The 21,914-nt window shown below is 44.3% G+C and overlaps 1 protein-coding gene across 1 annotated transcript in view; it reads right to left on the bottom strand.

Moving 5' to 3' along the window:
- LOC308145124 (venom phosphodiesterase CdcPDE) overlaps positions 1-21,914 on the bottom strand; it is a gene marked incomplete at both ends in the record, with an annotated part of 54,885 nt that overhangs the window by 29,173 nt on the left and 3,798 nt on the right. The window contains 3 exons of the mRNA XM_080516466.1: positions 16,118-16,299; positions 18,886-19,273; positions 20,025-21,115. Coding sequence (XP_080372592.1) covers positions 16,118-16,299; positions 18,886-19,273; positions 20,025-21,115 — 1,661 coding nt within the window. The remainder of the gene's footprint in view (positions 1-16,117; positions 16,300-18,885; positions 19,274-20,024; positions 21,116-21,914) is intronic.

The following is a 21,914-nucleotide window of genomic DNA, read 5'->3' as shown; positions in this document are numbered from 1 at the left end:
GGACCTCCAGGACCTCCAGGAACCCCAGGAATCCAGCATGTATCCGGCTGCAAACATCCCATCAGGACATGCAGACTCTGCTTTGCTGATCGTCGTGTCGTAAACATTTGGTCGATCACACTGAGAGACCAGATGATCAGTTCCATGGTTCTGGTTAAATTCTGATGAGGGTCTGAAGAGATTCTCTTGATAGATCTGACATGAGACGGTACAGGACGGGAGCAGCAAGCAGGGAAGACGAGGGGGAGAGGAGGGAGAAGAGGGGAGGAGAGGAGGAGAGGAGAGGAGAGAGAAGAGGGGAGGAGAGGGGGAGAGGAGAGGAGAGAGAAGAGAGAAGAGAAGACGAGGGGGAGAGGAGAGAGAAGCGTCCGCCTTCGCTGAGAGCCGGAAGAGAAGCATGAGAAACACGAGAAACGATTTCAACAGAAATGATTTAACATTTGGCTGCAGAGCAAATCCTCCTTAAATCTATTAAATCAGGCCTTGAGACACTGCAGGTCGGTATCTGCACACACACACACACACACACACACACACACACACACACACACACACACACACACACACACACACACACACACACACACACACACACACACACACACACACGCACATACACAGAGTTTACAGTTAAGTGTCACTGATGTTGGTTTCTTGAGCCCCCAGTTATGACTTGCAGGCTCATCATGTTGGAGGGTAAGGGTCAGGGAAAGGGTCAGGGTCATGTTGTGTATGGACTCACTGACACTGACAGAGATGTCTGGTCACATGAAATCCAGCCTATGACACAGGTCAGGCCAGAGGTCATGACAGTGAGCCTGCCAGCGCAGTCTGAGGTGGCGGTAGAGACTTTACAGGCATGTGACAGTACTGTTGGGATTTCTTACCTCAGGATCACTACGTACCATTTGTGTTGCATTTGGCAGTTTGGCTATTAATAATGATTGATAATTATCGAAGATACTTATTAATTATTTTAGTGAAAATTTTAATCTAATCTGTTTTTGATAACTCGGAGCTCCACCTGTTTAACAGGAAATTATAGCCAATTCAGTTCTATCAGTCTCATAAGATATACTAAAATATAAGTTAATTAGGAATTTGAATGAGAAGTTAAATTAATTACAATTACCATAATTACAGTTTTTGTCAATCACTTTCAGACTAGTTTCAGAACCTTGATGTCATTTTTCGCAACTCGAGATACAAAACTCACAACCAATGATCAAATTGCACTTTTTTTCAAAATCTAACACTTTTTTCAATGTCTTGGATACAATGCACATAAAACAAAGCTCATTTGCCTACTGAACTTTAATCACCGGTTCAAAATGACACAACTTAACATCACAGTACAATCATTTCAAAATGCCATTCACACATTACATTTCTAATGACTGTCTATTCATTTCATTACAATATTCTAACTATCAATTGATACAACTACTCAAAATGACAAGTAACTGTTGCATTTTAAAGCATTAATGATGATTGATCTGACCTTGTTGTATGACAGTGAGGAAGTGGCATCCACAACAACATACTGTAACAGTAAAGCTTGAAAGATTTTGGGGTTCTTGACACAGAAGAGTCGACATTTCATTCTCCTTTGTGCTCATTAATAAGTAACACAGCAAGTATGATTCCAAACATTATATTTATTTTCAATGAAAACAAATAAACACATATTCTGACTACCTATATGCAGCTTGGTGTGTGTGTGTGTGTGTGTGTGTGTGTGTGTGTGTGTGTGTGTGTGTGTGTGTGTGTGTGTGTGTGTGTGTGTGTGTGTGTGTGTGTGTGTGTGTAGTTACAGTAATAGCAGGGTGTCTGGCTATTATTTTTTAGGGACGGAGTTTCTGCTGCCACTGACAACTGAAGTCAGCCTAACTGCAGGAAGCAAGGTGGCTACATTGGATTAGCATTGGTGTTGATGTCAGTGCAGGGATGGACTATGAGGAGCTCTGGAGCGTCTGTGGTTTGCTCGGGGCTCCGGGCGGTAACGCTCCTGGTTGTGGGAGACAGAGAGACGGTCGGAGGCGTTGTCTGTCTGTCTGAGAAGTCCTGACTGTGCCTGGAACTGTCAGAACTGTCAGAGTGGGCCTTCCGGTGTGGCGGCTGATGGAGTAAGACCTGCTTGCGGGGGCTCCTGCAATACTCTTTTGAATGAACATTAGGGCATTATCCAGCATCTCATTTTGACTCCACGGGCTCGCCGTAACTGCATTACATGTCGTTATGCCTCCAAAATCAAAAAATGTGAACAACCCGGCGACCACGTTGACGAAGCCTGCCCCCCCCCGGCTAAGTCCTTGCTGCACAGTGCAGCTGCTAACGCACCGGAGGAAACGGCTGCCGTCCCAAGCATGATTCTGCAGACTTTAAGGCTGAACTGCTTGCTGCTATTCGAGAAGAGATGGTAGGCATTTTTAAAGCTGAATTAACGGCAGCTATGACAAACAACCTGACCTAGATACAGTCCAAGCTGCAGAGCATGAAGACGGAGCTGAATGCTAACATGGCAGCTATCAGGTCGGAATCTGCTGTGCCGAGGGCGACGGTGAGTGATGTGGAGGGTCGACATGTACGGATGATGTGGTTTCACTCAAAAGTAAAGTGGACAAACTTGTCACTCTTGACAATAAATGTGAAGATTTGGAGGCGAGGTCCCGCCGTAACAACATCACGATAATGTTTCCACCCTGCTCAAAGACGCCTTCGGCCCGGGAAAAGAGCCCCTTGTGAACCGTGCACACCGATCCCCACAGCCTGAACCAAGACCAGCTGAACGCCCCCGCCCCATAATAGCACGTTTCCACTATTATGCAGACTGTGTTGATATCCTTCAACATGCCAGAGCCCAGCAGCAGATGAAGGTGGGAGATTCAACCATCTCCATTTTCCTGGATCTCACTACAAAGACAGCAAAAGCCCGCACAGCTTTCAATGATGTTGGACGCTCAGGGACATTCAGGCAGAAGGTTTGGGCTGCTACATCCAGCTCGCCTCCGGGTCTCCAGAGGAGATGTGACAAGGGAGTTTACATCACCTGGCGAAGCTGCAGCTTTTGTAAAAACATTAAAATAGACGGGTTTGTTACTTTAAAGTTCCAGTTCATGTTACTTTCAGTGGTGCCAAAACAGTGGTACCGAATTTACTTTGAACAGCACTGTTACGAAACAATCCTGACCAGAATTCCATTATTGTAGACATGTTGGGTTAAGTTTTATATAAACGGCTCCATGACTCCCAGGGCTCTAATAAGCAGCCAGTTCAATTATGTCTGTGGATATTTCTTGGATGGTTTTGAGTTTGTGTGTAATATTTTGCCCACACATATATATATTTACCCAGATATACCATTTTATTTAATTAATGTTTGAAGGAGCTCCAGTTAGGTTCATTTGGTCCAAAGCCTTGAGTTTGTTTTTGTGCTTGATGACTCCTTGTGGAGTTAGCGCTGGAATCCTGTCGTTTGGGGATGGGACAGTGGTAGGTGCTATGGGGGGAGGTTGTGGGATACAGGGGGAGTTTGCTCTTTTTTCTCTCTTTATTTTTCTTCCTGTTTTCATTTATTTATATTTTTTCTTTTTCTTTTCCATTTTTCCCTCTCACACTTGGAATGTGGGGTTGGAACCCGGTTGCTTCCTCAACTTTACTTTGTGTTTTACATGGCTAATATTATAAATCCAAATGTAAGATTTATCAGTTGGAATATTAAATGTTTGGGAGGTGCTGTTAAGCGATGTCGGGTGCTCTCCCATTTAAAACACTTGAAGCCTGACATTGTTTTTTTGCAGGAAACCCACATGAGAAACAAAGACCAGGTCAGACTGAAATGCCTCTGGGTTGCTGAAATATTTCATCCCAGTTTCAGCGCAAAGGCCAGGGGGGGGGTTACCATCTTGATCGGTAAATCTGTCCCTTTTACATTGACTAATTCTATTTCTGACAAAGATGGCAGATATATGATAGTTGTAGGTACACTATTTCATGTTCCTATCCTACTAGTTAATATTTACGCATCAAATTTTGACAATCCTGGTTTTATGAACAAGTTGTTTGAAAACGTACCCTCTCTGAGTGACTGCTTTTTGATTTTTGGAGGAGACATAAACTGTGCTATTAATCCTCAATTCGACCGATCTAAACTCGGCTCAACCCAATCACTAATGGCTAAAGCCCTTTGCAATTTCATGTCCAGTAATGGCTATGTTGACCCCTGGAGATTTCACAACCCGAGCAGCAAGCAACACTCTTTCTATTCACATGTGCACCAGACCTTTTCTCGCATAGATTATGTCTTTGTAGATGCTAAACTTATGCCAAAAGGATCAAATATTTCATATCACCCAACTATCATTTCAGATCACTCGCCTGTGTCCCTAGATGTTCAGATTTCACCTGGACCTCGTTCTCCTGCTTGTTGGCGATTTAACACCTCACTTTTATCAGATAATAAATTCCATAAATTCCTCACAGGTGCCACAGAGGAAGTTATTGTTCTTAATCAATCTGACTCTGAACCTATCTCTAAGGCACTATTGTGGGAGTCCTTAAAAGCATATCTCCAGGGTCAGATAATTTCATATTCTGCACATATAAGAAAATTAAGGATGTCAAATATTCTGAAGCTTTCATCTGATCTAGAATCAGTGGACCAACAATTTGCGATCGCCCCATCTGTTGACCTTTCAAAGCATCGTGTGGCCTTACAAACTGAGCTAGACCTTATAACAACTAATGAGGCTGAACGCCTGTTAATTCACTCCCATTCTGGATACTATGAACATGGTGACAAGTCTAGTCGGTTATTAGCCCACCAGCTGCGTCGTCAAGCAGCCTCTAGTTTAATAAAAATGGATCTGGAGCATTGCAGGAAGACCCGGCCATTATCAATTCTGTGTTTTCATCTACTTATGAGTCCCTGTATAGCTCTGAGGTTCCACCAGACCAAGCTGATATTCACACATTCTTAGATGAAGTTCAACTCTCCTCGATAAATCCAGAGTTGTTTGACCAATTAGAATCCGCGCTGACCACAGAAGAACTAAATTCAGCTTTACAAAACATGCAAAATAATAAAGCCCCAGGACCCGACGGGTTTCCTGTTGAATTTTTTAAAGCTTTTCATTCTGAGCTCATCCCATTACTTCACTCTGTGTATGTTGAATCCCCGTCACTCGGATCTTTTCCTCCTACACTGAGACGAGCCTCTATTAGTGTCTTTTAAAGAAGGACAAGGATCCTGATCTTTGTACCTCCTATAGACCAATCTCTTTAATGAACGTAGACACAAAGATTCTGGCAAAGGCCTTGGCTTGCCGGCTCGAAAAGGTTCTTCCAACAATCATTTCAAACGAACAAACTGGCTTTATGAAGGGGCGTCAGCTCTATTGTAATGTTCACTCTTTGTTAAATGTAGCCTATTCAAAAGAAACAACTGTGTAGGGATTTATTACCTCATATGGATCACTATTTATGTTTTGGTTGGCTATCGATAATGATTAATAATTATCAAAGATAGTTATTAATAATGTTATTGAAATGTAATCTGATGTGTATCAGAACCTCGGAGCTCCACCTGTCTTAACAGGAAATGATAGTCAATTCAGTTCTATCAGTCTCATAAGATATACTAAACAGTTCATCAGGAATTTGAACTAATAGTTAAATTAATTACAATTACCAGAATTAACAGTAAAGCTTGAAGGATTTTGGAGTTCTTAACACAGAAGAGGTCGACATTTCATTCTCCTTTGTGCTCATTAATAAAACAGCAAGTATGATTCCAAACATTATATTTATTAACAATGAAAACAAATAAAACACAGATTCTAACTACCTATATACAGCTGGGTGTGTGTAGGTGTGTGTGTGTGTGTGTGTGTGTGTGGAGAGAAAAGAGAGAGAGAGAGAGTTGGAGGGAGTGTGTGTGTGTGAGACGTGTGATGAACTGCAAAACAAGATGGCGGATCACAAGAAACTCCATTCCAATGGAGGTTATCAGAGAGCAGGAAGTCTGTCCTGGGTCTCCACCATGTGCTGGAGAACAATGGAACATGGAAGCTAGTCTTTAGCGTCTGCTTCCTGTGTGTCTCTGCTAAAGGACCATTTCTAGAATGACTTGATGTGAATGAGACTTGTTTTGTAAAACGTCAGGAGTCGTCAGATGGTGTTCAGTTACTGTGTGATGTTGTCTTTGATGTGATATGTGTAGGATTGTGAGTTAACGAGTTAGTAAAGCAAAGATTAGCATGCAGACCCTGTGTCTGTGGCAGAGCTAACGTTGGTTTACAGGTTGATCACTGCTCCTAATATCATTCTCTATAGAACTCAATCACTGTAACAGAATCAACACATCTTCATAAAGTTAAACAGTTCTATCATAGCATCAGGTTTAACTAGTCTCAGGTAAAGCCCAGTTGTTGTTCCCACTTCCTTGAAGGAGTTCAGTTGTTGTCCTGCTGGAGGGAAGCTGGTGTCTTCTCCTGTAGTTAGCACCTCCTGCTAACTGTGGTTGCTGGTTCAGCAGGCTGAGGAGAAGAAGATGAAGTTGATGTTTCAGGAGTCCTTCTTTGCAGCTCCTGGTTGTTCCTTTTGTCCAGACTGAGGAGCTGGTCGCTCAGGTCTGTGATGGTTTTCCTGCTGGTTGAGGAAAACACAAAGAAGTTCTGTGAGGCGTCGTTTCCCTGGTCCGTCCTGGAGGAACTGGTTGGTTTTCCTGGTTGATGGGAGATCAGACTCTGGGTGCTGGTCTCTGGACCAGGGGAAGGTCTGACCCTCGTGGTGGGTCAGCAGAGGAGTTGAGGAGTGGAGGCCTCTGGTTTGCAGGCCTCTGGTGTTAGCTGTATGCTAACGCTGGATGAGCTGCTCTCCAGCAACCCACCTCCTTGGAGTTTGCTTTGCAAGAGTCTCTGAATGGAGGCTGGCTGAAGCCTTTTGTCCACGTCTGACTTCAGAGGTGTCAAAGCCTGAGAGCTTCAACCAATCAGTGACTGGCTGATTGCATGGGGGGAGAGTCTTGTGAGCAGAAAGGGGGGGAGGAAGGTCCTGCAGAAGGCCCTCCACCCCCACTGGGTGTGATGGTCAATCACATTCCTGGGTCAGAATTCATGTCATGACTGCGTATCATGACATGTGACAATTGTCTCTCCCCAGAAATGAACAAACTTTCTGTGGTCCTGTGAGATCCCAACAACTGTTAATCCTGAACTAGTGATATCAATTGATGCCGAAAAAGCACTTGATCAGGTTGAATGGAGTTATTTATTTTCAGTCTTAGCTAAATTCAGATTTGGCAAAAGCTTTATATCATGGATACACCTTCTTTATACACTCCCCTGTGCCAGCATCACCACTGACGACATCCGGTCTGGATACTTTTTCTTAAATAGAGGTTGTAGACAGGGTTGCCCTCTGTCCCCCTGTTATTTGCACTTGTAATAGAGCCCTTGTCTATTTACTTGAGGAACTCCTCTACTTTTAACGGCATCACCAGGACTCACACAGAATTTAAATTATCGTTATATGCCGATGATTTATTGGTGTATGTGGTAGACCCAGTAAGAGCGTGCCCCGCTGTTGTTTCATTCTTTCATAGATTTGGTCGGTTCTCAGGGTATAAAGTTAATGTTGCCAAGAGCGAACGCGATCCTGTCAATAAACGGGCAATGCAACTTCCCCAATATGACATTCCTTTCAAACTGTGCCTTTCGGGGTTTAAGTATCTAGGAGTCCGCATAGCTAGATCTTTTAAATCTCTTTATTCTGAAAATCTCTCTCACCTTCTCGCTGATATTAAGGCAGATTTTCAAAAGTGGGGGTCCCTCCTTCTCTCTTTGATTGGGAGAATAAATACAGTCAAAATGAGTGTCCTGACAAAATTTCTATTTTTATTTCAATGTCTGCCTATATTTTTTACCAAAAAGCTTTTTTTTTAAAACAGTCGACTCAGTTAGTTGTCATTTTTTGTGGAATGGCAAAACGCCTAAAGTTAGAAAAAAAGTACTCCAAAACTGTAAGTTTCATGGTGGCCTCACTGCCAAATGTTCAATATTACTACTGGGCATCAAACATAACTAAAATGACATTGTGGTCCAAGCCATCAGCACAACTTGGTGTCAATTAGGAGCACAGTCGCTCCCCTCAGTCTCTCTTTCTGCCCGATTACTGTTCACCCCTCTGGCCTCACCAGCAACCCTGAGGTTCTCGCCACCCTTAAGATATGGTTTCAATTTAGGACGCAGTTTAAATTTACTACCCCCACAGTCACAACCCCACTGTTAAAACACCCTGTGTTTAAATCAGCATTTACTGATCCCACTTTCTCCTTATGGCAGGATAGAGGACTGAAATCCTTTAAAGATTTCTATAAGGAGGGGGCCTTTTGTGCTTTTGCTGACCTGGTTACTGAATTTAATCTTCCATCCACCCATCTTTTCAGATATCTTCAGGTAAGGAATTGTGCAAAATCCTTATTCTACAATTTTCCTCACCTTCCACTTAGGCAACCATGGGATGAACTTTTACCACTTAATCCTTAACAAAGGTCTTCAATCTCAAAAATATATAGTTTCATTCAGTCATATGATGATCATCTGACCACCAAAACAAGAGATGAGGGAGCATGAGTTGGGATTGGTTTTTGATCAAGATTGGTGGGAATCGACGCTGAAGGTCATTCATAAAACCTCTACCTGTGCCCGTTTGACCTTGATGCAGTTTAAAGTGGTATTTAGAAGTCACTACTCAAAGATAAGGTTGGCACAGATGTTTCCAAATACAGTGGATGTTTGTGATAGATGTGGAGGCTCACCCTCCAATCTTTGCCATATGTTCTTCTCTTGCCCAGCCTTGACAACTTTTTGGCAAATTTACTTCAATGTATTGTCCAAGGTTCTCTCAAGGACTATTCCCACTTCCCTTCACATTGGTATTTTTGGTCTTCCGAAAGAGTATACTCGATACTCCGCTAAAGAACTGGAAGTAATAGCTTTTACCTCGGTAATTGCTAGACGCCACCTCCTCCTTAACTGGGAATCCACAACAGCCCCTTCAAAACACAATGGATTAAGGAGGTTATGTCCTTTTTATAAGTGGAGAAAATTAGATACTCAAGAGGGGGAAACTTGAAGAAATTCTATAATAAATGGCAACCGTTTATTGATTTCTTTGTGACAACATAAACATCCCCACATTCCCTCCTTTCTATTTGCTTGTTTGTGTTTTTTTTATTATTATTTTGACATCTATTTGATGTATTCTTATGTTTAAGTTCTTAGACTTATTATTCTGTACAGACTGTGTTTAAGTATTTTTATTTATTTATTTATTTATTTTCTTATTGAGTTGTCTTTTTTGTAATTATTTGTTCTCAAAAAATATAACAATTTGAATTGAATGGTGTATACAAACATTTAACGCTGACACTAATGTGCCTCGGTATATTTGAATGCCTTTGATATTCTTGTATACGCATCAATAAAAAAATCTGAAACAAGAACGGTCAGAGTGGGCGTCGCTGTGGGACCAGTCACTGTGCACATCATGGTTTTCAGTCAGAATCTCCCACTATGGTCTTCTGCAGCTTCGGTTCTGAGGACGACCATTTCTAGGCCTTGTTTACATGACAATGTTTCAGGTGACAAACACCTAATCCGTTAAAAAGAAAAAGGAGTGTGTTGACACTGCAGCAGTGGACAAACGGACGACGATGTAGTTAGTCTGCCGGGCCACGGGAGGGCGCTCTTGCTTGATTTTGTAATGAAACCACACAGACGTGTGCAGAGAAGAATACGCTATAAACATGAAGAAAATGGAGAGCACCTGACACCTAGATGGACTGATGACGCATCGGATGCTATCAGGGGAGAGTCTCAACTGTAAAATTACTGATATGGACGATAAAACTAGAATACTGACTGCGAGTCATACAATTCTAGGATAACTCATCCGTGGATGACTCATCTCCGGACAACTCGTCCATAAAAGTGCAGACCTGGACAACTCGTCCACAAACGGCACTCTCAGCGAACACAACTCGTCCACGGATGAGTTTTCAGAATTGTTTGGAGAGCATAAATCTTGCACAATGTAGTTTTACATATTATTTCTACTTGACATGTTATATACGTGTCATATATCTGTGCATATATATTTAGTATTTATTCTCGTTTGCACACATGACGCCACCCCACCAAAACTTCAGCGCTGCCGTGTGCTGCACGTTCCAGCTCGCTAATGACAATCATTCATATTTTAATCATCATTTAATTATCATTTAATTATCATTTAAAGTCGCTGTCGGAAGACGCTCTTAAAGTGATGCAAATGACGCATCACTCAAAGCGGGCAGCTGTTATTGTCTGCTCAGCTGGAAATTTGCCAGGAAAATCAGTTTGCCTTGAGCTTGTCCGCTCGTTAAGGTATGTCAACACTGACATACTTATGGCTTATTGGTTTATCCGTACTTCTGAAGACCGCCTCTCAGCTGCTGCACAGTTTGCGCTCTGAGCAGCTGCCATTGTTTTGTACATACACACACACACACACATATATATATATATATATATATATATATATATATATATATATATATATATATATATATATATATATATATATATACACACATACATACATATATATATACACACACACTGTAAAAAAAATTACATATATATATATATATATATATATATATATATATATATATATATATATATATGTTTTTGTGTCAAATACACTTGGTAATCCTTCCAAATATGTATTAAAGACCGCTTCTGAGTCGCTGCACAGCACGGCCCAATTGAGTTTGGACAAGTTGTCTGGAATCTCATGGACGAGTTGTCTAGGTTTGCAGTTTTATGGACGAGTCATCCGTGGACGAGATGTCCACACACCGAGTCATACCACTGCGGGTCGCCATGTTTGTTTACAAGGGATGGAAAGGGAAGGGAGGGGAGAGTTGCGTATGCGCAGTAACAGGCTAAATAGCCTCCAGCAGTCTCTGCAGGAGGGATTAGCGGCCATGAAAGAATCTTTCCACCTTGGGAGCCGGATTAAAAACTTAGCAGACACAGTGCATCCACACGCTGGTGCCGTGTAAACAAATCCCCAACAGTGAAGAAAGTTTTGGGGATAGACTCTTCATCGTTAATCGTCGCGTAAACAGGACCCTACACACCTATGGGATGTGGCGGTTAGGCTTCTGGGCTCCCAGCTGTGTTTTCACATCCCTCTTTGGCCTGTTGTGAGAGGGGTGTGGGGGACAACATCTGTATTGGCATGTTTCCACCGCACAAACAGTGCAGGGACGGAACGGAGTCTTACAGAGCGGTATGGCAAAGCGTAAACCGGAGCCAAATCCGGTGCCCGTTTCCACTGCAGAAAGTAAGTTAAAAAGTAGGCGGGGCTTTGCAGATATATGATGTTACAACAGCAATCTCAGCCAGGCAGCAGATCTGGACCTTATCAATTTTCTATTGTTGTTGTTGTTTACATCCTCCACTTTGCAACAGTTGTTTTGTTAACTTTTTTTTTTTTGCAACCACAGAGCTGCAGCTGCAACTTCCGTGTTGGTTCCAAGAGAGCCAACGCTCCGGTGACTTTGCCCGCACCAGTCCATCCCCATACCGTGTCTTCTGCCCGACCGCCGGAGTGGCGGAGGGCCACCCCAACCTCCGCAACTGAGCAGAAACCTCGGACGCAAAGTCTCGAGCCCCTGCCTCACATCTGCTCTTTCATGACCAACATGAAAGTTGAGCAGCAAAGAAAAGAAAAACAGTGCAAAGTTGACCACGCTAACAGCAGAAGATTCATAAAGCCGACATATTAAAATATTGAGGGTGTAGTAAATCACTGACCAATCAGCAGACGGTTCCTCAAACTCAGACCTGTTCAATGGTCCTGGTAGCTTGATGGAGGGGGGGTGGAAAAGCAACCGCCTTTGGAGTGGTTGTTTCCAGAAAATCACAAATTCTTGTGGTGGAAACCCGAACCATAACGGACTCTACCGTCCATTCCCGCACTTTTTGTACGGCAGAAACGGGGCTTTTGACACTGTAGGATTGGAACAGGCAGGTTCAGGTGGTTTTGCGATGATTTTGGAAGTGACAGCAGTTTCCCAGACTGCTTGTGTGATCTTCCTGAGCTCATGCATGGATGGAATACCTTTAAGTGTCATGAGTGCAACGTGAACACGTATGGAAGGGTGCAGGTTACGTAAGAACATGGATTTGAACCTTGGGTTCTCTTCCAAGCCTGGTGTGGTTCTACCCTGAAAGTACAAGTGTCTCAAACATTTATAAAAAAAACCTTGGAATTTTCAAGACGTGAATGTTTAATTTGGAGAGTTGCAATTATGCTGTCAGTTTCGTCAACGGCAGAATAAAATTCTACCGTCATCACTTGACAATGCTGGGTGTAATTGTCTTGCACACTGGGAGGTTGTGTTTCGATAAACTTATGGAACACTCATGAGCTGGTTTTCAACAAAAAAAGAATCCTTTCCCTGTCGGTGGCGTGTGGAAGATCAACCTGTTGAATGTGTAACTCTCTCAAATAATCCTCAATATGTTGATCAGAGTTGTCTGGATCAAATATCGATATGTCTTCTGCTGAAAATGTCAACTTGGGTTTCCTCTCTGATAAATGCAGGACTAAATTAGCATTTGAAAAGAGGTGGCCTGACTCATGTACCTCAGGTCTCAAAGACGTCTCGGGGGGAAGCTATAAAGCAGCTGACCCCCCTTCTCCTGTTGACCTGGGTGTCAAAAGATGGGTGAGTGAGAGTTGGATCAGAAAATCTGGAAGATAATCATACTGTCTCCTCAAAATCCAAAGAGGATGAATCTGAAAAGCCAGAGTCACATTAGCTATAAGACAAGACTGGGTTTAGATCCTCTGATCTTAGCCTGAACAGTTCTTCTCTTTGTGAGCAGAGTTCTAACTGTAGGGATTTCTGACCTCATAAGGATCCTTGGAACCATTTATGTTTGGCTATCAATAATGATTAATAATGATCAAAGATAGTTATTAATTATGTTATTGAAAATGTTATCTGATCTGTATCAGAACCTTGGAGCTCCACCTGTCTTAACAGGAAATGATAGTCAATTCAGTTCTATCAGTCTCATAAGATATACTAAACAGTTAATCAGGAATTTGAATTAATAGTTAAATTAATTACAATTACCAGAATCAACAGTAAAGCTTGAAGGATTTTAGAGTTCTTGACACAGAAGAGTCGACATTTCATTCTCCTTTGTGCTCATTAATAAAACAGCAAGTATGATTCCAAAAATTATATTTATTTACATGAAAACAAATAAACAGATTCTACCTTCCGATATACTGCTTGGTGTGTGTGTAGGCGTGTGTGGGGAGAGAGAGAGAGAGAGAGGTGGAGGGAGTGTGTGTGTGAGACGTGTGATGGAACTCCAAAACAAGATGGCGGATCACAAGAAACTCCATTCCAATGGAGGTTATCAGAGAGCAGGAAGTCTGTCCTGGGTCTCCACCATGTGCTGGGGAACAATGGAACATGGAAGCTAGTCTTTAGCGTCTGCTTCCTGTGTGTCTCTGCTAAAGGACCATTTCTAGAATGACTTGATGTGAATGAGACTTGTTTTGTAAAACGTCAGGAGTCGTCAGATGGTGTTCAGTTACTGTGTGATGTTGTCTTTGATGTGATATGTGTAGGATTGTGAGTTAACTAGTTAGTAAAGCAAAGATTAGCATGCAGACCCTGTGTCTGTGGCAGAGCTAACGTTGGTTTACAGGTTGATCACTGCTCCTAATATCATTATCTATAGAACTCAATCACTGTAACAGAATCAACACATCTTCATAAAGTTAAACCCTATCATAGCATCAGGTTTAACTAATCTCAGGTAAAGCCCAGTTGTTGTTAGCACTTCCTTGAAGGAGTTCAGTTGTTGTCCTGCTGGACCCTCATGGTCGGGTCAGCAGAGGATTTGAGGAGTGAAAGCCTCTGGGTGCAGGCCTCTCGTGTTAGCTGTATGCTAATGCTGGGTGAGTGCTAGCTGTATGCTAACGCTGGGTGATTATTAGCTGTATGCTAACGCTGGGTGAGCTGCCTCCAGCAACCCACATCCTCTGTCGAAGAACATGAAGCAAAAGCCTTTTGTGAGCGGAGCTGCTGGGACTCAGCTCCTCTCTGATGTTCACCTGGAAAGACTTGGGGTAAGACTTGTTTGAGGATTAACTTCCAAAGGCTTTTGGTGAAGGTTGGGGGATTTGAAGGTGTGAAATCCTGAAAGCCTCAACCAATTGGTGACTGGCTGAGTGCATGGGGGAAGTGTCTTTTGAGCAGAAAGCGGGGGAGGATTTGCATGGGCCTGCTGTGGAAATACGTCCCTCCACCCACTGGGTGTGATGGTCAATCACATTCCTGGGTCAGAAATCTAGGGAAAGACAATTTTCATATGTCATGACTGTATCATGACATATGAAAATTGTCTTTCCCTAGAAATGAACAAACTTTCTGTGGTCTTGTGAGATCCCAAAAAGTGTAATGCTTTCCTACTCTCTGTTCCAGCTTCATGAAGGAGAGAGGCATTTTGCACTTTTAAAAGTTCACACGCCCAGTTCACACGGCAGGATAATTAGGCCGATTTTGGACCCTATTCTCTCCTTCCGACAATCTTACAGACACTCAGATCATCATAAGATAATCTTATCAGATATTCCTGCCGTGTGTGGCGTGAAAGGAATGCTCTCATCTGCTTGGAAGGGTGTCAGGATATCAGGACTGCACCGATCTGAGATCGGGAATATTCAACATGTTGGTTTGGCCCGAGTTCTCACCGTGTGTGGTGTCCCCTGAGGGGAAGATGCATCGAGCTTGTTGACTGACGCCTTGCCAATCAGAAAGTGAGGTGATGTAGTGGCTCCGTACCGGAATCGGGCAGGGAATCCAAAAACAGTTGTCACGATGAACAACCTCTTCTTTTTGAAACATGTTTTTTCGAGAAAAAAACCCCACCACAAATGATTGCCATTGCATCCTCTTCGTCCACCAGTTTTGGTGACTCTGGAATCACCTTTGATCTTGCAAAGTTTTGCGAGATTTCCCGTCTGCTGTTCAGGAGTTCAGTTGTTGTCATGCTGGAGGGAAGCTGGTGTCTTCTCCTGTAGTTAGCACCTCCTGCTAACTGTGGTTGCTGGTTCTGCAAGCTGAGGAGAAGAAGATGAAGTTGATGTTTCAGGAGTCCTTCTTTACAGCTCCTGGTTGTTCCTTTTGTCCAGACTGAGGAGCTGGTCGCTCAGGTCTGTGATGGTTTTCCTGCTGGGTGAGGAAAACACAAAGAAGTTCTGTGAGGCGTCGTTTCCCTGGTCCGTCCTGGAGGAACTGCTTGGTTTTCCTGGTTGATGGGAGATCAGACTCTGGGTGCTGGTCTCTGGACCAGGGGAAGGTCTGACCCTCGTGGTGGGTCAGCAGAGGAGTTGAGGAGTGAAGGCCCTGGTTGCAGGCCTCTGGTGTTAGCTGGATGCTAATGCTGGGTGAGCTGACCTTCTGGGATGCAGCTCCTCCCGGGTGTTCACAGGGGGAAGACTGGTGAGGAGTCTCTTCCAAAAGCTTTTGGATGGACCTTTTGGTGAAGGAGGTTGGGGGATTCGAAGGTGTGAAATCCTAAGAGCCTCATCCAATCGGTGACTGGCTGAGTGCATGGGGGAAGTGAGTCTCCTTTGAGCGGAAAGGGGGGTGTGGGGGGGTGGGGGTGGGGGGGTGCATTCATGGGCAGGGTTCGAATTACAACGTGGCTTTCGGGGGAGCCCTATTTTCCGATCAGACCTCTCAAGTTTGTAGAATAGGTATGCGCCAGTGTTTTTAGAGCTCCCCCTAAATTCTTCAAATTAGGCTTTCAGGGGAGCTCAGGTCCCTTTCAGGGGAGCCCAGCTCCCCTTAGCTCCCCCGTAATTCAAACTCTGTTCATGGGGCTGCAGTGGAAAAAGGACCTCCCTGCTGGGTGTGATGCTCAGGCAGATTCTTGAGTCACAATTCACATGTCATGACTGTGTATCATGACAAATGAAGATTTCTTTCCTCAGAAATGAACAAACTTTCTGTGGTCTTGTGACCCAACAGTACCTTTGTCTCGACAGTTCTGTAGCTCCAAGCCCAGACCAAGTCCCAGACCGAGGATCAGGATCACGATGACCACTGCTGCCACGCCGACCTGTAATACAGACGCAAGATGTAACAACCTGTAGCTGAAGACCACCAGAGTGGTCCTGGACCCGGGCTGGGACCTGCACGGCCCCTTAAGTAATCTGCAACCACGTGAACTATAACGCTGATATCAATCAAAGTTCTAAGAATATGAGTCAACACAGTGATATGAGACAGGATTACATCTTAGTGATTGCACCATATTAACATGCTGCTTTAATGTTCTTACAACCTCCATACACAGTAAAACTCATTATGAACGAGACCGCACACAATGGAAAAACAAGGAGATGGTACAAAGAATGGAAACAAAACGAGACGGTACACAGGATGGAACACAACCAGGAAACAAGCTGATCGGAGTTTCTGATTCATTTTTTATCATGCACTGATGAGATCCCATTTTTTAATCTTGGTGTACTTGTTTCAGTGACAATAAAGAATCTATCTGTCCATCCATCCATCCATCTGCCTTCCTGTTCAATGTCTCATAGTGAGAAGAACTGCAACTGATCACTTATTGATTAACGATTTTCTGCCCTGCTGTTCATCCCACGAAGGCACCTTCCTGACACGTGGTATAAATGAAAGTGAAGCAAAAGAACATATTGATTCACTTTGCTGCTTTAATGTAAGCCGTTTCATGTATTCACTGTTTCTGCTTCCTCTGATATTTGAATGGATGTGAGTTTGAAGAAGTTCCTGAAAGCGTTACCATCATCAGGGTTATGGTTAGGTTTGAAAACCACCAAAACCTAAAGAAACCTCCACAAATCAAACTGCTAATACTCACAATTATCTTCTTCTTGTTTCTCTGGGCCTCCTTTGTCCACTGCATGATGTCGTCACAGCACACACACACTGACAGACAGACGGAGAGCGACTGGCTCCTCTGCACTAACCTCTGCACCAGGTGACAGCAGTAACTTATTAGCAGAAGTGTTGATAAGCTGTGTAATGTTTCCACTCCGACACCTGAGGACGATGAGGCAGGTGATGAAAGCTGTGGCTGATGATTAGCTCAGACTGAGGCTGAGAACATGCAACAGGCGGACTGCAGAGACTATGAGCAGCAGATTAAAAGCGACAGGATTATCATTCTGATGTGATTTACTGCTGCTGGTGTTGATAAGCGATGATGGGAAATGCTGACTCACATGCTGCTGTTTCAATCCTCACATATCAATAATCTGAAGGAATCCAAAAAAAGTCAAACTTAAAGTGCAGTAAAATACTGAATCACTGTCTACAACACTGCAAATACAAAGTAATTAGTTACTTGGTGAAGTTCCATTGTTAATAATGGTAACGGCTGTGTTGTTACTGCGCGGGCATAAGTCTCAACATTAGCAAGCAGTAGCAGTGCGTTTCAGCTTCGGCCTTCAGTAGGACTCAGTATGAACTAATCCCTCCTAAATAACTTGTTCTGGCTTTTAAAAAAAAAAACAGGTTATGATGTAGAAATGATTATAAAGAGTCGTCATATTGCAGATAGAAACTTGTGTAACCAGAATAAATATATTTACTGAAGAATCAAACCTGGAGTGAACGACTCTCCTACTGTAGCTCAGCTACATGAAAAGATCAATAATAACCGAATCAAATCTTGATATTATTTATGCAAATAGCAACATTTTACTCACGAAAACTCCAGATTATTTGAACATGAACTCTATGCTCCTTTCTTTCCTCAGAGTTCTTTTACTCTGTCGAACATTTTCTGTGAGTTCAGTTCAATCAAGGATTCAAGGATTTTTGTTCACCATTTGTGCTTAAAAAATTATTCCAGGCACATTGGAAATCTTGTTGCAGGGTTCAATGAGTCACAGAAGCTCTCTCACAGAGAGAGAGAGAGAGAGAGAGGGAGAGAGAGAGAGAGAGAGGGAGAGGGAGAGAGAGAGAGAGAGAGAGAGAGAGAGAGATTTTTTTGATTTTAAAAACAACCTTTATTTATCAGTTCAAAAACGGTTGTCCCTTTTTTCACCATTTATAAAAACTGTTCACAAAGCCAGTTCACAGTTTAACACAACATCTATTTCCTTCCAAATAAAGAGCTGAACTCCAGTCGTTCCTCCACCACAGAGCAGATGGTGTTCTTATAACAACACCTCCCGTTAAAACTGAGCAGGTCCTTCATTTCTATAAAAAAATTCAAATCAACCCAGACCCGGGCCCTGACCAAAGATAAGAACATACTGAGCAGATCCTGGTGCACCCCCTGCTGAGCCTGGTGCTTCCTGCTCAGATACAGTGCCAGCTTTGCTTCACCCAGTATAAGATCCAGCAGGAGGTACTTCTGGGCCTCCCTCTTCCTGTACCCCGCCCCAAAAATAAAAACCCCATCAGAGCAGGTTTCATCAAAAACAGAGAACAACATTTGTAAAACAGTGAACAAAGCTGTGAGTCTGTGACATTTCAAAAAACAGTGAACAAGAGTCTCTTCCTCGCCGCAGAAAGGACAGGCCGCGGACACAGTGGGATTCATTTTGTTCACCAGGCTGTTGACAGCCACCGCACCATGGAGGATCCTCCACTGCAGATCGCCAGTTCTTTTGTTGGAGGGGAGTTTGTAGAGGACCCTCCATGAAGGTCCACAACCGGAGCCCAGGGTCCATCCCCCCCTCCACACACAGTCCATCCTCCCGTCCAGGTCTCTGCAGTTCATCACTTTAACACAAAAGTTGTACAAAGTTTTCCCAGTTTGGGAGTAAAACTCAATGGGTTGGTGGTCACCCCCCTTTAGTAGTGGTCCAGAGCAGTTCCTGAGGTTGAGGTAGATCTTCAGATCCGGGAACGGGTCCTCCGGATCCGACACCTCCTCCCCCACCACGTACATCTTCAGGAGGCTTGTCTCCTGCTCAGAGAGCCGCTCTGCCCACTTCCTCAGAAGCTGGCCCGCATGGCAACACGACTGCAGGCCAAGAAGTTGAGCAGCAGCACCTCCATCCACCAGCCTCCACCCGACTTTGTTGATCAGAGTCTTGAGGGTGACCCCCCCCCTGGTGCATAGTGCGCTGGTGAGGCCTGGTGTGGACTGGTCCTGGATGTCCAGCCTGGACCCCCCCACCAGAGGCTCTGACAGCAGCCAGTGTAGAGACACAGCAGGGGGCAACACAGTGCATCAAAAATAGTTCCAGACTCTAAAAACACTTTTATAAAACAATGACATGTTGCGAAGGTTTAAAAAATTAAAATCCATTAAAAACAAAGTGGCATCAAGATTAAGAGCGTTGACTCTCTGTAAAACCGTGCTCATCACATCCTTCCAAACTAAAAAACTACTCGCAGTTAATAAATATTGTTGGATGTGTTGCAGCCGGAATGCTGCCACTCGGCTCTCGATGTGCACCAGGCCGTGACCCCCCTCCTCTTTAGGGAGGAAGAGAACAGATTGGGGCACCCAGTGCAGTTTGTCCCAAAAAAAGTCTAATAAAACCCTTTGTGTCTCCTTTATCAGTCCAGGGGTTATATTGTTGTCCACAACAATCCGGCTGGTAATATTGGCAGACCTCCGGTCCACCCCCCCACTGCCAGGGCTTCGCTCTTCCCCCATTTGACCTTTGCCCCCGTCAGTAAATTAAAAGGACACACACACTTATCTAAAAGGTCAACGTCTTCTTGAGTGGATATTAAAACAATGATGTCGTCAGCATACGCAGATAAAACCTTTTTAAAACCTGGAGGACTGAAGCCGCTGACAGTGGACCGGATGTTGTGGAGCAGAGGTTCAATAGACAGAGTGGAGAGCATACCTGAGAGAGCACAGCCCTGCCGGACCCCCCTCCTGACTTTAAAAGAGGTTCAATAGACAGGGTGGAGAGCATACCTGAGAGAGCACAGCCCTGCCGGACCCCCCTCCTGACCTTAAAAGGAGCACTCAGCCCCCCGTTGATCTTCAGTACACTCTCAATGTCCTGGTACAACACTTTGATCATTGCTATCAGACCTGGGTTGAGACCAAACTGGGCCATCACGTTCCACAGATAGAGGAGCTCAACCCGGTCAAAAGCTTTTTCTTGGTCCAACGAAAGGAGACCAACATCTGCTCCCAAAAAACTAGAGACGTCCAAAACATCCCGAATTAGAGACACATTGTCTCTGATGGACCTGCCGGGCACACAGTAGGTCTGGTCTAGATGGAGGACGTCGTCCAGCACCCCTCTGAGCCTGTTGGCCAGGGCCTTGGAGAGGATCTTATAATCGGTACACAGGAGGGAGACCGGCCTCCAGTTCTTCATGTCTCTCAGGTCTCCTTTCTTGGGCAGCAGCGTGATCACCGCCCTCCTGCAGCTCGGGGGCAGCATCTCCTCCTTGAGGCTCTCTGTCAGGACCTCCAGGAGGTCCCCCCCGAGCTCCTTCCAGAAAGCCCTGTAAAACTCCACTGTGAGCCCATCGATCCCCGGAGATTTACCCCCCTGCATGCTCTGCAGAGCAGCAAGCAGTTCTTCCTGTGTCAGGGGGTCTCCGAGGTCAGAGGTCTCCTCAGTACAAGTTTGCTGGAGTCCCAAGTTCGCTGATGCCCTCCGGATATCCCCAGACTCTGTTAGATCCTCTCCATTAGCCGACCTCAATGAGTAAATGAAGCGACTCTGCCCGTTTCGTTTCTCCAGACCAAAGAAGTAGCTAGACGGCACATCCATCAGACTGACCCCCTGGTACCTGGAGCGGACCAGCGCCCCCTGGGCCTGTATGCCCAGCAGGCGCTCCATCATAGTACTCTTCGTCTTCAGAGCTTCAAAATGCTCTGGATTTCCAGTAGAACCAGTGTGAAGGTTCACTAAGTCAATCTCTAGATTCCTCAGCGATCGTGTGACGTCCCTCGTGACATATTGAGTGTACTGCTGACAGAGTTGTTTGATTTTGACCTTGCCACGGTCCCACCACTGCCTCAGAGAGTTAAAGTCATCCTTCTCACCCCTAAAACTTCGCCAAAAAAACCGCACAGTGTCTGTAAAATTAGAGTCAGCGAGCAAAGAAGTGTTAAAAACCCAATATGCGCTGCGTGGCCTAATATTAGTGATAAAAACACTGCTAAAAACCAATGAGTGGTCACTAAAACCTACCGGTGACATAAAACACTCCCTAACTGCCCCAAAGTGGTGCTAAAACAATAAAACCTGTCCAGTCTGGCCAGTGAGATATAGCCGTCTCTAAAAGAACTCCAGGAGTACTGTCTGGTTCTTCCATTCTTCCTCCTCCAGACGTCTACCAGGTCATGTGTCTGGGCCAGGCTGTTAAAAACTCTCTGGACTGTTTGTGAGGCTCCCTGTGGTTCCTGTCTAAAAGGTCATCCTGCGTACAGTTCAAATCCCCCTAAAAACAAGAAATCAGTGGAATCACAGTGCATTAAAAAACTGTTCAGTTCATTTCAAAGTACAACTCTGTCAGATCCATCAACGGGAGCATAAATATTAATAAAAACAAACTGCTGCTGCTCAAACGTCGCCGTGACGACCATGAACCTCCCTTTAATTTTTTCCTCCATCGTGAAAGTGATGGGAGTGAAGTTCTTGGAAAAGAGGATTGCAACCCCCCCACTGACTGAAGTGAGGGAGCTCAAGCAGACCTGTCCCCCCCACTCAGACCTCCATTCCACCTCACTAGCTGCATCACTGTGCGTCTCCTGCACCAACATCTATCTTTTTCAGCTTGACCAGCTCATACAGCAGCATTCTCTTCTTCATGTTGTTTGCACCATTTAAATTGAGAGTGGCGA

This window comes from Blennius ocellaris (assembly GCF_963422515.1).
Source record: "Blennius ocellaris genome assembly, chromosome: 20".
Taxonomy (NCBI): domain Eukaryota; kingdom Metazoa; phylum Chordata; class Actinopteri; order Blenniiformes; family Blenniidae; genus Blennius; species Blennius ocellaris.
The sequence above is the reverse complement of the archived record's forward strand: the minus strand, read 5'-3'. Positions and strand labels throughout refer to the sequence as shown.